Source organism: Vulpes vulpes, chromosome 5, assembly GCF_048418805.1.
Source record: "Vulpes vulpes isolate BD-2025 chromosome 5, VulVul3, whole genome shotgun sequence".
Taxonomy (NCBI): Eukaryota; Metazoa; Chordata; class Mammalia; order Carnivora; family Canidae; genus Vulpes; species Vulpes vulpes.
The window spans coordinates 106,230,812-106,247,163 of record NC_132784.1 but is presented as its reverse complement, the minus strand read 5'-3'; the positions used below and the strand labels follow the sequence as shown (position 1 = coordinate 106,247,163).

The 16,352-nt window shown below is 35.2% G+C and overlaps 1 protein-coding gene across 4 annotated transcripts in view; it reads left to right on the top strand.

Moving 5' to 3' along the window:
* RAB3GAP2 (RAB3 GTPase activating non-catalytic protein subunit 2) overlaps positions 1–16,352 on the top strand; it is a 98,762-nt gene that overhangs the window by 57,301 nt on the left and 25,109 nt on the right. For all 4 annotated transcript variants that reach the window (XM_072759555.1, XM_025991300.2, XM_025991299.2 and 1 more), the window contains exons 14-21: positions 812–1,028; positions 1,594–1,737; positions 1,947–2,029; positions 2,367–2,431; positions 5,444–5,534; positions 7,589–7,716; positions 10,568–10,784; positions 11,165–11,262. In XM_072759555.1, the coding sequence (XP_072615656.1) occupies positions 812–1,028; positions 1,594–1,737; positions 1,947–2,029; positions 2,367–2,431; positions 5,444–5,534; positions 7,589–7,716; positions 10,568–10,784; positions 11,165–11,262 (1,043 nt within the window). The remainder of the gene's footprint in view (positions 1–811; positions 1,029–1,593; positions 1,738–1,946; positions 2,030–2,366; positions 2,432–5,443; positions 5,535–7,588; positions 7,717–10,567; positions 10,785–11,164; positions 11,263–16,352) is intronic.

Sequence of the window (16,352 nt, the reverse complement as noted above, 5' to 3'; positions counted from 1 at the left end):
TTCTTGCAGTGGTTGCCTGTTGTGTGTTTAGGTGTCTGTAGAACTAGATTTCAGCACTGCAGATACATCATTTCTCCTTGGTATTTGTCTTCTGAGATTACACCAAGGGTGGGTCTCAGCAAGACTTTTCCAGAATATAGAAGATATAGGTATATCAGGGTCCAGATCCAGTGTAGCGATCCTGTTGCTGGCATTGTTGCTTTTTCCTTTGGCAGCTAGTGCTGTTTTCCCCACACCTGGAAGAGAGTGGAGTCAGTTGCCTGTGGAAGGGACTGAGTTGGAAGACTGTGTTAGCTGCATCTGTCTCTCATAGGCTGGGGCTTCCTGCTACCACCTTGTACCATATTCTCCCCATCTGCATAGCACCAAGGGATTTGAAAAGCAGGAAGTCAAGTTGATCTCTTTCTCTTATATTTTAATTGGACTTTTATTTAAAATCCAAACCTGATAACCTCTCCCAGGTTTTTTAAAGGGAGAGGTTTTTTTTTTAGATTTTTTTTTTTTTTTAAGAGAAGGAGGGGAGGGAATGGGATAGAGGAAGGGTACTCAAAAAGCCATAATGATTTTTTTTTTTTAAGGAAAAAAGTGATCGGAAGCAAATATAACAATGTACTAAGATTTAATAAGGCTTTGGGATTGAGTCAATATTTATTATAATTACTGCTTTCCTATTTAAGATATTTCATAATAAAAAGATAATGTACTTTTATAGCTTTTCTCAAATCCCTTGCTGAAATATCCCACAGTGCTTCAGAAGGCTGCGCTTGAACCTAGATAAACTAATTAGCTTCCCTTTTCCTCGGTCTCCAAGGATATCGAGATGCACAGATCGGTTGGATCCAAATCGTGGAGGACCTCCATGAAAGAGTACCAGAAAAGGCGGATTTTTCCCCCTTTGGAAATACTCAGGGTCCAAGTCGAGTGGCTCAGTTCCTCGTGATCTATGCACCAAGAAGGGGAATCTTAGAAGTGTGGAGCACGCAGCAGGGGCCTAGAGTAGGTGCTTTCAACGTGGGAAAGCACTGCAGGTAAGCTGTAAACCCTGGCGTTTTCCTAGTGACAAAAAGGAATGCTTTGATTGAAGTTTTTATTAAAGCTCCTTATTAGATTGCAGGTTGTTTGAGAATTGCAGCGTTCTTTATTATGGTTTTCCCTGAGAGTGCCTGCTATCTAATTAAGGATTAAGGATTTAATAACAAAGCCTTACTGAAAAGGCCATGATATGCTACTGAATTTAATAAAGTTACCTGGAGTGCTGCCATTTTCCCCATCCCTTCCTCAGGCTGTCTCCACGGCTCAAAAGGAGAGATTCCTTCAGATTCCTGTGGTGACGATGTTAAGTGAGGGTGAAGGCTGTGTTTGCCATTGCTACACAGGCCTGACTCATTTCATTTCCTCACACATTTTACCAAGGCAGAACTTTACCAGTCAGGATCTATTTTTATTATTCTTTGATATCAGGTCGTGTTCATTTTTCTTATTAGTGCTCCTGAATTGATAGTAACTCAGGGGTCCCTACCTATCGTAAAAGCACTTGTGGCATTTCCCCTTTTTCTCTAATATTCTTACCATATTGGTTTGTAATTTCCTCAGGCTTCTGTATCCTGGCTATAAAATAATGGGCTTAAATAACGTTACCAGTCAGAGTTGGCAGCCACAGACTTACCAGATCTGTCTTGTTGATCCAGTGTCTGGAAGTGTGAAAACAGTAAATGTTCCTTTCCATTTAGCCCTGAGGTAAGATTCATGAAGTGTTCCTCCACTGACTTTTCCATCTCTTATTTTGCTATTTGTTTTGTAGTTACTGTTTTGTTCCTTGTTTTCTCAGTAGACAGATACCTTTGAAGTTAAGTAGGAAGAATATAAAACAGAGAGTTGGAGTGTGTCAGACGTAGAAGGAAAGCGATTTCACATTCTATAAGAATTTGTTGTATTTTCTGTTTTAGTGACAAGAAGTGCGAACGAGCCAAGGACATGCACCTCGTGAAGAAACTGGCAGCCCTGCTGAAAACTAGATCTCCAAATCTCGGTGTGTGTCCTTTGTAAAAATAACACATGCTCTTATGTCATTTTCTAAATTTGTAGTGTATTCTACACTCAGCAATCAAAATATTTCAGTTCATTTGCCAGCTGTTTTAATTCCTGGAGATAAGGTGAGGTGCAGATTATCATGTATATTTTTTATTAGAATTGCTCTATAAACATGAGGCATACCCTCTGGGAGATATTAAAATTTGTAACAATTAAACAATAATGTGAGAGAAACCAGGAGTCTTTTAGGCTGATGGTTACAAATATGTGCATTATTCTTTCAGAATACAGTTTACTTTATAATAAAAGTGAAAATTTTAATTTTTTCTTTGTAGATTTGGTTGAAACACAAATAAAGGAATTAATTCTTGATATTAAGTATCCTGCAACGAAGAAACAAGTATGTATGATATGTGAATGTTCCTGCTGAGTAGCTGTGACCTATTTCTCTTAAGAAAGTCTTTATTTTCCTTTTTTCCTCCAAACATGATAGGCTAACCTTCTCTTTTCCTGTTTTTATTCATGCATCCTTTTTATATTCACATATAGAAGTTCCCATTGTCTTTCCTTTCCTTCTTTTTTTTAAAATGAAGTAACATTACCATACACGTGTGTCCATGTTTTAAACATACACACACATCTATACATGACATGTATTCTGACAAAAGAATAATAACGAACACATGTATGACCACCCACCTTAAGAAATAGAATGTTACCAAGAACTCTGAAGAGCTCTAAGTACACCTTTTCAAGCCCCTTCTCTCATTCCTAAGGTAACAAGTGTTGAGAATTTTGTGTTTCTCTCTCTTTTGCTTTTTATAGTTATATTTCTGTATAGCTTCTTTCAGACATTGATGCATTTTCTGCCTTTTAAAACTTTATATAAATGGAGTCATGCTCCATGTCTTCTATGACTTCATTCCTTCAACATTATGTTTCTTTGAGACCTCTATGCTGATGCATGTAGCTGCAGTGGATGTGCACTGAGTCTACCACTATACTTTATTCACTCTTCCTGTCAGTGGACATTTAAGTTATTTCCAGTTTTTTGCTATTACAATGATACTGTGATTGTCCTTGTACATCAGATGTCATGTATCTTTATTTCCCTGGGTGCACATATGCAAGAACTTCTCTTGAGTTTGTGCCTAAGAGGGGAGTTGTAGGGGAAGAGCTTCTCTGGCTGTACTTGTTGATGAAAAGATTGCTTCTCAAAATACTTGCACTAATTTATGTTTCCACTCATACTGTGTAAGAGGGCCTATTGCTCCACAGCCTCAGAGTCCCATGGTATTGTCAGACTTGTTGCCTTTTGCCAGGTTGGTGGTTCTAATATGATAACTCACTGTGATTTCTTTCACTCTTACCTTCTTCTCCAAACTCCTCATAATGCTGCTCAGGTTTTAACTCTATCAATTCTTACATAACCCTTCAATCCCCATGGATACCTCTGAACTCCTACTCTACTTCTAATCAGAACTGGAGAGCTAATGACTACTTGTTCTCTAATTCAGGTATATGAATCACAGCTCACCATTTTTTTCCTTTTTAACTCTTTTAAGCTCCTTCAAAAAAAAAAAAAAAAAAGCTCCTTCAAGTAGGGACCTCCCCAGATATGTCCATTTCATAATCCACAACGACTAGAATAATGATAGATATGTGGGAGAATTTAGCAAATACTGATTTTTTTATCCCCTTTTATTTTCATATTGCAGTGATTTTTCTTAAGTGCTTTTTTATTTTATTATAGAACAGGCAAGTCCCTGTGACTTTTTTTTTTTAAAGAGACGGGTGGTGGTGAGGGGGTGGGGGTAGAGGGAGACGGAAAGGATCTTAAGCAGGCTCTATGCCCAGTGCATAATCTGATGAAGGGCTTGATCTCACAACCTTGAGATCATGACCTGAGCTGAAATCAATAGTCAGACTTTTTTTTTTTTTAAGATTTTATTTCTTTATTCATGAGAGGCACAGAGAGGCAGAGACATAGGTAGAGGTAGAAGCAGGTTCCCCCTGGGGAGCCTGATGTGGGACTTGATTCCACGACCCCAGGATCACAACCTGAGCCAAAGGCAGACAGACACTCAACGATTGAGCCACCTAGGTACCCCTAATAGACATTTAAATGACCAAGCCATTCAAGTCTCTGTGACTTTAATTAAGTTTTCCATTCTACTGACAGGGCTAATTGGTTCTCATTTTTTCTCAGGGCAAAGTCTTAGTTATGAAAGATGACATTCCTATGATAGATAGGTGGGCATCCAAGAGAGGTAATTTAGAGAACCTGTAGTCAAAAAAGGAGGGTTATAACTCAAACAAGCCTTCTCATTTTGGTACCATTTTTTTTCTTATCTTACATCATGGAATAAAAAATTGGGAAAGGTTAGCATACTACAAACTGTCGTGACTTTTTAAAAAAACTATACTAAATTGTGTGTGAAACTCTGAATTTTATTAAAAATGCTGAAAGTGAAAGTTGTGTATTGTTTTCAGCACTAAAAGAAAAAAATATTTGAGGCTTTGGAAGAGTGAATAATAGGCAAGCCAGCTGCTAGATAGATCAGAGATAATTACATTTTGCTGAGTATTTGCCTTTTTCAGTCACTTTCTTTATATCCACCATATAGTTGCCTCATCATGGGTTTGACCACCCTCTTGAAACACCCTCTTAGCCCATTTCTTACCTAGACACACATACACGCACACACAGGTGGTTGTGTTACAATCTTTGTGCCATGCTACATTCTCAGCCTACTTTTGAAATTATTTACTCGCATCAATAAAAAAAAAAAGTTTAATGAGCTAATATGAGAGGATAAGTATGAACTTTAACTGCTGTGTCTACCCATTGGTTATTCTGATGGTTGCTTCTTTAGGCATAAAGAGAGATTTTGGAACTGGTGGTGAAGTCTCTTAAGTATCTACTGAGGGAGGGGCAGGAAGGGGAAGGTGGGGCGAGGTAGGGAGCATGTATATGGCCTGTAGATTCAGCTGTCCATGGTCAGATGCAGTCATTAACCAGGAATTAAGTTGTCATTAGCTTTTATCATTGACACAACAGTAACAGCCTCTGCTTTTCATTTATGCCTGTGGAGTATAGACTTACACTCTTCTTATCAGTGAATAGCTTTGTCATGGTCCCTGTTTCATCTTACCATTCTGTTAAATACAAGTTGCCTTCTAGTTGTTTCATTCTGAGTCTGGACTTTTTGTCATTCCCCCATAATGGGCATGAGATGAAATTGGTTGTATAATACATAAGATGCAACTCTCCTCAGGTATGTATAAACATCTTAAGTATGGAACTTCCCTTGGAAATTTGGGGTAGTAAAGGTGTTGGTATAAATATAAAATTTAACAAACAAAACCATTGCCTTCTAATTGTTAGAATTGCTCAATATCTTTCTCCTAGGCTTTGGAAAGCATTTTGGCAAGTGAACGTTTACCATTTTCCTGCCTTAGAAACATCACTCAGACTTTAATGGACACTTTAAAAAATCAAGGTAATAAGGTTTATACTGATTGGAGGTTCTGGTCTTCAAATTTTGTAATTGATTATAAAAAGCTATTACTGCTTATGATATCATCATGTTACTTCAATGTGGAAATAATACATATAAGAAATAAGAACACTTATTTCATACCTTTAGTATTTGGAGACTTTTTTATTCCCTATTTGCTGATCTTCATCTCAGCTTTCTCTGAATATATACTGTTTCTTTCTGTTACTATTTCTTTTAAAATATTTCTACGTGAGGAGAGACACCAGTATAGGATGGTGAGAAGTCATTATTCTGATACAGTTGTACACATGTGAAAGCCATCAGCATGAGAGAAAGTTAGCTGGTGGTATGCAAAAAATAGCCAGGCTTTCTTGGTGTCACTAGTCTTTTATTTAACTTTGTGGGAGGAGAGCAATTTCTGTAGATGAAGCATTCTTTAAATTTTGTTTTGATTGAATAATGATTTTTAAAAAGTAGGCTTTGAATTAATGTTCTGTTTAGTGTGTGGAATCCACATTTTCTCCTCCACTTCCTCTTCCTCAACCTTAAGGACTTCCAAAATCAGACTATGAGTAAATTATTAGTTCTGGGTTTGCTGGTTGTTTCTTACAGCTCAAAATTTGTTTGAAAAAAAAAATTACATCCTCTAATTGTGGGATTTTTAACTCCATACTCTATCCAGCTGACCCGGCAAAATTCAATTTATCCTGAATACCTAACATCAATTAAATTATAGTGTGTAATGTGTAGACTTCATCTAGCTGTGACTTTTTGCTTGTCATGTTAATTGTATAAAGCCAACTTTATATTTACATACAAGCCAATTAAAGTGGTTTAATAAACAGATCATAGTATCCCATTTCATGACTGTAAACATCGTAGTGTTGAGATTTTTTTCAACACATGTTTAAAGCTGACTTTTGGAAAATAGTGAATTTCTTTAGTGCATACAATTTGTTAGAAATATCTCTTTTAAAAAGCAGTGTGCTTATAAAGCTTGATGCTTATAAAGCCATACCTCAAGGCTTTACCAAAGTCTCAAAATTTATTAAATCAGTTTGTCTTGCACTGGGCTGAGAGTAAACCAGGTACCACTGATGGAATTTTGTAAAATCACTAGTTTCAAGTTCTACCCATAATTGAGATTCTAAAAAATTTTGCCTATTTAATATGCTATGTTGTATTGTAGCTATACCAACTGTTGGAGGTAAAGTGTCTGCCTTTTAAAAGAATAATTGTTTTATATTAGATGATAAATATTTAAATTATCAGGCAGAAATATAGAGTATTTCTCTAGCATTAATCTTTTTTTAAAAAGCCTGATTGACAGAGAATGTTAAGTAGAATTTTACTTTGGTTTCTTTACCAGCCTTCTTGAGAATAGATCTGTCACAGTCCAGAGTTTGTGCTTGAGTCCAAGGATCTTTAACCACCACGATGATAAAAACCAGGCAGCTTTCTATTCATCTGTCCTCTGTCTATTGGCATAATAGGCAACATATAAGTTATGGGGTAGTGAAGAGTATTTTCAAAGCTGTTTTCAGATCATTTTTTAAAAATTTGAGTATTAGACTAAGATAGCTCTTTTTTTTCCTTTCTTCTCTCTGTGCCTCCCCCACCCCCCTCCCCCACCACCCCAATACTAGTATGCCTTATGTCTTTTAAAAAAAAAATATGGAGGGCAGCCCTGGTGGCCCAGCGGTTTAGCGCAGCCTTCAGCCCGGGGTATGATCCTGGAGACCCAGGATCGAGTCCCATGTTGGGCTCCCTGCATGGAGCCTCCTTTCCCTCTGCCTGTGTCTCTGCCTCTCTTTCTCTCTCTCTCTCTGTCTCTCATGAATAAATAAATAAAATCTTAAAAAAAAAAAGTGGACATTTTTCTATGATGGAAAAATTAATCTTTGTCTTAGTAATGTTATATCTTAAACATCTCAGTATTTAATAAAATAGAATATCAGAGAAGTGTATAATACTATAACTATTAATGAAAGAAAAACCTTTTTGTGAGTCTTTTAAACATGTCTCTTTAATGTATTTTTTCTTCCACCTTTTAGATCTTGAGTTTGTTGATGAAGGATTGCTACAGTTTTGTGCCAATAAACTGAAATTACTCCATCTTTATGAGTCTGTCAGTCAGTTAAATTCCCTTGATTTTCATCCAAACACACCATTCTCAGATAATGTAAGTAAGTCCATTCCTCATTATACAGAATATTATGATTATTTTTAATTTTTTAACTGATAGTAAAGAAGTAGAAAATTAATGATTTTTATGAAGTGGAAAGGTGTATTTTCTTTACAAGACCTGCTGGTTCTCTGTACCTTAGTATTTATATTAATTTTGCTATTATTGTTAATCCATCTTCACTATCCAAGAAGCATTTGATTTCTTTGAACTCACTTTTTAAGGTTGCTTCTTACAACATAATGACAAGATTTGCCAATTAAAATATATTCAGTTGGCTGAAGTAGCAAAACTAATTTCTTTTAAAGAAAATTAAAAAGATTTTGCCAGGTAGAAGAGACTGATTTTTCTGTGGTGGTGTTGTGAACAAACTCATATAGCTTGTTTTGTTGTCTACTACATAATGACATATTTTTTAAAAAATTCTATCTTGGGGCATTTGGGTAGCTCAGTGGTTCAGTGTCTGCCTTTGGCTCAGGTCATGATCCCAGTGTCCTGGAATTGAGTTCTGCATGAGACTGAGCCTGCTTCTCCCTCTGCCTATGTCTCTGCCTTTCTCTGTGTGTTTCTCATGAATAAAATATATTTTTAAAAAAATTTTGTCTTACATCAAAGTGTTTAATTATAGTAATGTTCTGTGTTTTCATTCTGCAAAACACAAAAAAATGGCAGCACCTTATAATCTTCATTATAGTGCAGTATCACTCATTTTGGGGGCATGTGTACAAAATTCTTACTTTTCATACAAAGAAATAAAGTTTCCTTAATAGAGCATAAAGAGAAATGTAGTCCTCTCTTTCCCTCAGATAACTGTGTGACTATGGATGGGTTGCTTGCCCTTAGGGCCCATATCTTCCACTTATCTAAAGGAAAATCATTATTTCAGTGATTTTAGTGATTTATCAAATCACTGATATTACTTATGAAAAGATATCTTGTGTATCTGAAATTTAATGGAAGTTTAAAGTGGAAACCTTTTATTTTAAATATACATATGTGAATACAAATTTTTAAACAGAGAAATGAAAGTTTTTCTCTCTGTATTGGAAACCACTTTATACATTCTAACATCTTTTTTATCCTTGGGATTATAGATGGATTTCATAAAGCATTTTAACAGTCTTCATATTATTCTGCAGTTGTCTTTAAACAAAGCCATTTTTCAGGATCATTTTATTTTTCTACTTCAATAGTAAAAAATCATTTCAAACAACAAGGTTCAAGTTGACTGAATTATGTCTATAGGATTGCCTAGACATTTCATAGATTCTTTCATGCCTAATTTTTTCATAAGATCCAAACTTTCCTACTTTGCCAAAGAAGGTTAAGTATTTGCCATTAATAATCCCCTACAGAATTCATTTCTACTTGATATCCCCAACACAGCATGCAAAGATAAAAGAAAAATTAGAAAATTTAAAATATCAGTTGCCTGATTGTTCTTTTTTAAAACACTTTTTTAAGATTAAAATTATATTTGCTGTGAATTCATTTAGATCCTTCAAAAAATGTACAGTCAGCTTCTAGGCTGAATGGCTAATCTTGTGCATATAAAACTAAAATTCAAGTCTGGAATTTTTGTTACTGTGGGGTTCATATAAGTTCATATAAGCTCCTATAAATTCAGTATAGCATTGAACTACTGGTGTGTGTTCATAGCAGTCTGCAGTTCACTACTTGTTTTTAAAAACAACAGCCTTGGGATCCCTGGGTGGCGCAGCGGTTTGGCGCCTGCCTTTGGCCCAGGGCGCGATCCTGGAGACCCAGGATCGAGTCCCACGTCGGGCTCCCGGTGCATGGAGCCTGCTTCTCCCTCTGCCTGTGTCTCTGCCTCTCTCTCTCTCTCTGTGACTATCATAAATAAATAAAAATTTATTAAAAAAAAAAAAAAAAAAGGGATCCCTGGGTGGCGCAGCGGTTTGGCGCCTGCCTTTGGCCCAGGGCGCGATCCTGGAGACCCAGGATAGAGTCCCACGTCGGGCTCCCGGTGCATGGAGCCTGCTTCTCCCTCTGCCTGTGTCTCTGCCTCTCTCTCTCTCTCTGTGACTATCATAAATAAATAAAAATTTATAAAAAAATAAAAATAAAAAAAAATAAAAACAGCCTTGAATAAATAAATAAGTAAATGAAAGTTGCATTCTTTTTTTTTTTTTTTTGAAAGTTGCATTCTTAAGAGCAGGTTTATCGTGCAGCATGGGGGGAAGAAAGTTTTGCTTGCTATGGTGAATTTATGGTCTTTTAAGCGTGTATGTGTGTGTGTGTTTATCCCTAACTTAGAAAAATAATAGTAATATTAGGAGACGTTTTTGCACATGTGGTCTGTAAAAATAGTTTGAAAGGCTGGCAGGATGTATCTGTGACTTTCAATCTCTGTATCCCTGAGAGGATGTATGTCTAAGATACAATGACGCTTGATTTCCAGTATTTTTTATTGTGTTTATGCTGCTTAATAAATAAACATTGAATTTCTGATAGGCCTTTAGTTTAGAGTCACAAGAGTTGCAGTTGATACTCTTGCAGTTTTTTTCCTCATTATAAATTAATACAATTTTAGTAAAATCCAAACATTTTAGAAGAATATAGAGTATTCTCAATAAATTGTATAAAAATGGTACTCTTAGTAATATGTAGTGTTTCAAGGTTAGTTCAGGTTATTTAGCATTGAACTCATGAATTTGTGAGTAAAATTTTAAGCAGAGTACATTATACCTATCACGTAAATTAACAAGTCATCATTTGCTTATGTGCTTGCATTTCACTTCAGATGATGGGGTTGACTCCTATGGCAGAGTCATGGGAAGAGATATGATGTACTCAAAACTTTTTTTTTTTTCCTATTTTTTTTAAGGACTTGGCTGTGTTACTGAGGCTTGATGAAAAAGAACTGCTTAAACTCCAGGCATTACTAGAGAAGTACAAAGAGGAAAAAACCAGAACTACTACCGTCCGATTTTCTGATGATAAAGATGGTGTGTTGCCTGTAAAAACATTCCTGGAATATTTAGAATATGAGAAAGACGTGATCAACATAAAGAAGATAAGTGAAGAAGAGTATGTGGCTTTAGGTAGGTGGAATGATAAACTGCTCTTTGAATCCTGTGTCTTCCAGAGGAAAGCCTGGGAAGAGTTTACAGCATCTCAAAGACTTAGTTTGTTATAAAATTAACCTAAGAATTTAATGTATACTGAAAAGTTAATAAAAGATACTCTGGATATGTAGGCACTATGTCATAAGTTTTATTGGCTGATACATATACTAAAGAGACAGTGTTAGATATGTAATGATTTGCTTTCTGCTTTAAAGTCAAGCAAAATTGAGACATTAATTTCTTTTCCTCTCATGCTGTTTTGCTTCTCTGGGGATCCTGATTCAGTTCAGGAAGAATGTTAGTCCAAATGATAAGTAATCATTGGCTAATGCATTTTGCTTTTGTTTTACTACTAGGCAGTTTCTTTTTTTGGAAGTGTTTGCATGGAGAAAGCTCTACCGAGGATATGTGTCACACTCTGGAATCAGCTGGACTTAGCCCTCAGCTGTTGTTGGTAAGCTTTCTTGTTTTTGCACGTTCTTCATCCCTGCTCATGTCATCCAGAAGTGTCAGTTTTTTTTTTTTTTAAACCATTGTTTAAACCACATCATAGAACATATATGAAAACCTTCCAAAAGTGACCGAGGAAATTTATAATCATTATATTTAATTGAGTAATATTATTTTATTTTTCTGATTCCCTCTAAATGATAGCAGGCATATTCCATGGTCAGCCTAAAATTAATTTAAAATCTGACATGTATAGCAGATTCTGATCACCAGTGAAAATGATCACATTAGAAGTAAAAAAGATCTTTAGGGAACAAGATCAACTTCCCCTTAGAGCAATATGGAATTGTTACCAAACATTCCCAATTTTGAATATAGGTTAGGGTTTAGTCTCTGTGCTATAATAAATGTAAAACAAAAGAATCACTCAGTAGAAAATGACAACACTAAATGTTTGCCCTTCTGCACAGGACAGGGGAGGTGAGCTTGCTGTCCTCCCTTCTCTTTAACCTAACCTCTCACGTACTCACATACATATTCCATGTCCCCACTAACACCTTACATTTTGTTCAGGATCTGGGCAGTCTCCTCTGTGAGCTTGATGACTATGTTCATGTATTGTTTTAACTGAACATTTACATCCTTTAAAAACAAATTCCATTTTTTGTTATAGTATGTATGTCAAGAAGTAAGGCACTTAAAGATATACATAGGTTGTACATAGGTATTCATAACCAACTTTATTTGTAATAGCCCCAAACTGCAAACTATACAAATATCCTTTGGTGAGTGAATGGCTAAACTGTGGTACACCTTTACCGTGGAATACTCCTCAACAATAAAGAAGATTAACTATTGATTCACACAATACCTTGTGAATGAACCACAAGGAAAATACACTGATTAGAAAAATGCCCATCTTAGAAAGACATGTACTTGTATGATTCCATTTTTGTAACAGTCATGAAATAGCACTGTTCTAGAGATAGAGAAGAGGTTAGTGGTTGCCAACAGTGAGGGATGAGCGAGGGGAGTGATGGGTTGGCTGTAAAGGGTTGACACAGGGAGTCTTATGCTGCTGTACATAGTTGAGTGCTTGATCGTGGTGATCAAAAGCTACACATTTGATAGAATTGCATGCACACACACATGGGTGCATGTGTTACTGGTGAAATTTGAATAAGCTCTGTGGATTTTACCAATGTTAATTTCTTGATTTTGGTATTGTGTAGGATGTCAGCATTAGGGGAGGCTGTGGAAAGGATGCGTGGGACTTTGTTGTGCATTTTTTTATACCACTAGTGAATCTGTATTATAAAATAAAAAAAAAAGAGGTATATCTTATTCAGACTTGAGTACAGAATACTTATTTTTACTTTGTGTTCAATAGCATCAATAAAATGCATTAGATTTGGGGTTCAAGAGACCTTGGGAAAAAATGAACCTCACGTCTTACCTCAAGCCATACGTAAAGATTAACTCAAAATGGAACATAAATATAAGAGCTAAAACTATAGAACTTACAGAAGAAAACATAGGAGAAAGCTTGATTTGGGCAGAGATTTCAAGGGATGCAAAAAAGCCTGAACCTGAAAAAAATATTGATCAATTACACTTCATCAAAATTTAAAACTTCTCTGTTTTAGAATTGTTAAGAAACTGAAAGGCAAACTCTTCCTTTAAAACTTACTTAACTTATTTTTTTTTTTAAACTTACTTAACTTATTTAAATGAATTGAATATACATTAAGAAAGAATTTGTACCATTCAATAATAATACAGTAAGGAAAGCAAATGATTTGAATAGTCACATCACCAAAAAATATACATACAAATGGCAAATGGTCACCTGAAAGGTGGTCAGCATCACTCGCTATTAGGAAAATACCACATAAAACCACAGTAATCTCTATCTCACGAAGGTGACTAAAATGAAGACTACTTACTAGTAGCATTAAGTGTTGAAGATGTGGAAATCAACTGTCACCACGGTAATGGGAATGCCAACTAATGCAACTTTGGAAAATAGTTAAAAAGTTTCCAGGACACCTGGGTAGCTCAGTTGGTTAGGCATCTGCCTTTTGTTCAGGTCATGATCCCAGGGATTGAGTTCCATGTTGGGCTCCTTCCTCAGCAGGAAGTCTGCTTCTCCCTCTCCCTGCTCATGTTTTCTATCACTTGCTCTTGCTCTTTCTCTCTCAAATAAATAAATGAATGAATGAATGAATGAATAAATAAATAATCCTTTTAAAAAGTTTCTTATAACGCTGAACAGAGATTTACCATAAAATACAGCAATCTCAGTCCTAGGTATTTATCTATGAGGAATGAAAATATGTTCACAAAGATTTGGAATAAAATGTTAACAGCAGTTTTGTTCATTATAGCTCAAAGTGCAAACAGTCCACACACCCACCAACTGATAAGTGGATAAGTTATGGTATATCCATACAGTGGAATGAACTGATATGCAAAATAACTGTGTAATAAATAAATGAATGAATCTCAAAAGCATCACATTAAGTGAAAAGATCCAGAAACAAGACTACCTACTGTATGATTTTAGTTGTATGAAATACTAGAATAAGCAAAAATATAGTGACAGAGCAGATGGGCTTTTGTGGAAGATGAGGGTGGGACTGGCCCCAGGGAACTTCAGAAGGTGAAGATATGCTTTACTGTGTTTTTGGTGTTGGCTACCCAACTTAAAATGAGTGAACTTTATTGTAAACATGTATGTGTTGTAATAATGTGATATGTAGGAAATGTCACTATTTTAAATCTATAAAGCTGTGATCTGTAAGTATATATATTATTGTGCTATAGAATTTATAAAATGAGTTCTAATTTTAAATTCTTTTTAAAATTCTCTGACTCTGAGAGATTGTATTTCATGCATTCCAAATGAGTGGTCGCTTTTTCCTTTGCTTTTCTCAAATACTTTGTGGTTAGGTGATGTTGTTTTTTTTTTCTTAAGTATTCTATCAATAGCTGAATGCTTTTAAGCAGTTGCGTAAGTTTTTAAAATCCTATTGAGTACAGAGAAATGCATTTTCACTGAAAGCATGTAATTAATAGTAATGAATCAGAAGGAAAGGGGAAACCCCTCCGAAAAAAAAAAAAAACCAAAGCTCAAGAATTAAAGTAAGGAATTGCATACAGGGGTGCCTGCGAGGGTCAGTGGGTTAAGTGACTGCCTTGAGCTCAGGTCATGATCCTGGGGTCCTGGGATCGAGCTCCGAGGTGGGCTCTCTGCTTAGTGGAGAGCCTGCTTCTCCCTCTCCCTCTGCCTGTCCCCCACCCCCACCCCTCGCCCCTGCTCTTGCTCTCTTTCTCTTTTGCTCGCTATCTCAAATAAAATATTTAAAAAATAAAAAGAAAAATTGAATGTACAATAAGACAAGCTTTTTAAACAAGCCTGCTTAGTCATTTTGGTCATATTGACCAGAGAAAACAGCAGCCAGCACATTCAGGCTGTGACTAAGCTGCCTGGCCTTGGACAAATCAAGTGCAGGGGTTCCGTGTGCCGACTTAGTGAGTATGCATCTTGCTTACATCTTGCTGATTCCCAAAGCCGTTAGTGCCAGTGATGACATTTTTAAATTTAAGAATTTAAATTTAAAATTAAATTTTAAATTTCAAATAGTTTTTTTTTTAAAAGAATAAATGTCTATTGTATTACATAAAAAGAGTAGTAGATATTTTTAGGAATTAGGCATATAAAAGTCATAAATAAAAGGTGTTAGGTCTTTCAGCAAAATATATTATTGGTGTTATAAAGACATTTGAAATGCTAATAATGTTCCTATTTTCTGAAATATTTAAATGGGGGTTTTATTGGAATTATGTTCGTGAAGAAACTTGCTATCTATTATCTAGTTTGTGTGTATATATTTTTTTAGGTTGTGTATATTGACAACTTTTGAGATAGTTCTAGATGTATTATGCTCACCGATTTTTCTGTAAAACTTACATTTGATTTAGTCAGTATTTTATTATATTGCAATTCACAGACAATAGCATGATAGTTTTTAAAGTGTTTAAAACTATAATTACCTTCAGTGGAATTTTATCAAGTTTTAATTCTGTGTACAAAATAGACCTAATTTTCAGGAAAGACTAGAAAATAAGGCTCATTCAGAAAACTGAGAAAATAAGTTTAAGTAGAGACAGGGCTAACAGATGGCTTCTTCATGTTCTGTCAGCATTTCTGCTGAATGAAGGATTAAAACATCTGGGATGTTAATATCACAGGAAGAGGATATTTAGCAAAAAGTAAAGTTCATTAGGCATTAGAAATATCTACCAAGAACCTGAGGGATTTTCTGTTTCATTCTTACATACAGTTTTTACCAAGTCTTAGATACTGCTTGACTTAGAAAAGAGAAATTAACTAAATTTCCTCTCAAAATTTCTCTTAATAAAAATCTAATACTCACATATCACCTGGTAATATGTCAATTTGTGACATTTATATGTAAAATAACATAGTATACATTTATAATATGAATATCCACACTATAAATAATATGTGACATTCTTTGCTATTCTTTGAAAGGATATTTTATATTTACTACTTCTAGAGATTGCTATCTTCTGTATATTGTCTTTTTATGTTATGTATATCTATATGTTTTTATATGGTATCTTATCTCTGTATTCTCTTTGATTATTTTTCTCTTTTTACCTTAAATTTTCCGGAAGCTTAATAAATAATCTATTGCTTTTAAGTGATACTAAAATTATATCATTGTGTTCTGATGGCTCTCGTGGCATCCCCTGTTTCACACTGACTTTTTAGATGCTAACTGAAGCATAACTGATTAGATTTTTCAAGTTAATGAAAAACAAGGGGAACATCCACTAGGTTATAAGCAAAGATTACCTTGCATCAGAGTTAGAAACAGGGCTGACAGAGAGAGATAGAAGGAGAGTTAAACAGAACAGGTTTTTTTGTTTCAGGATTTACTAAATAAAGGTGATGGTAGATAGGGGGAGTGGTTAGTTGGAGAGAAAAATAGAAGAGTTTATAGTATGAACAGAGATTCAGGTCGTGGCATTTAATTTGTCTAAGTATGATTTAGTCTGCAGTAA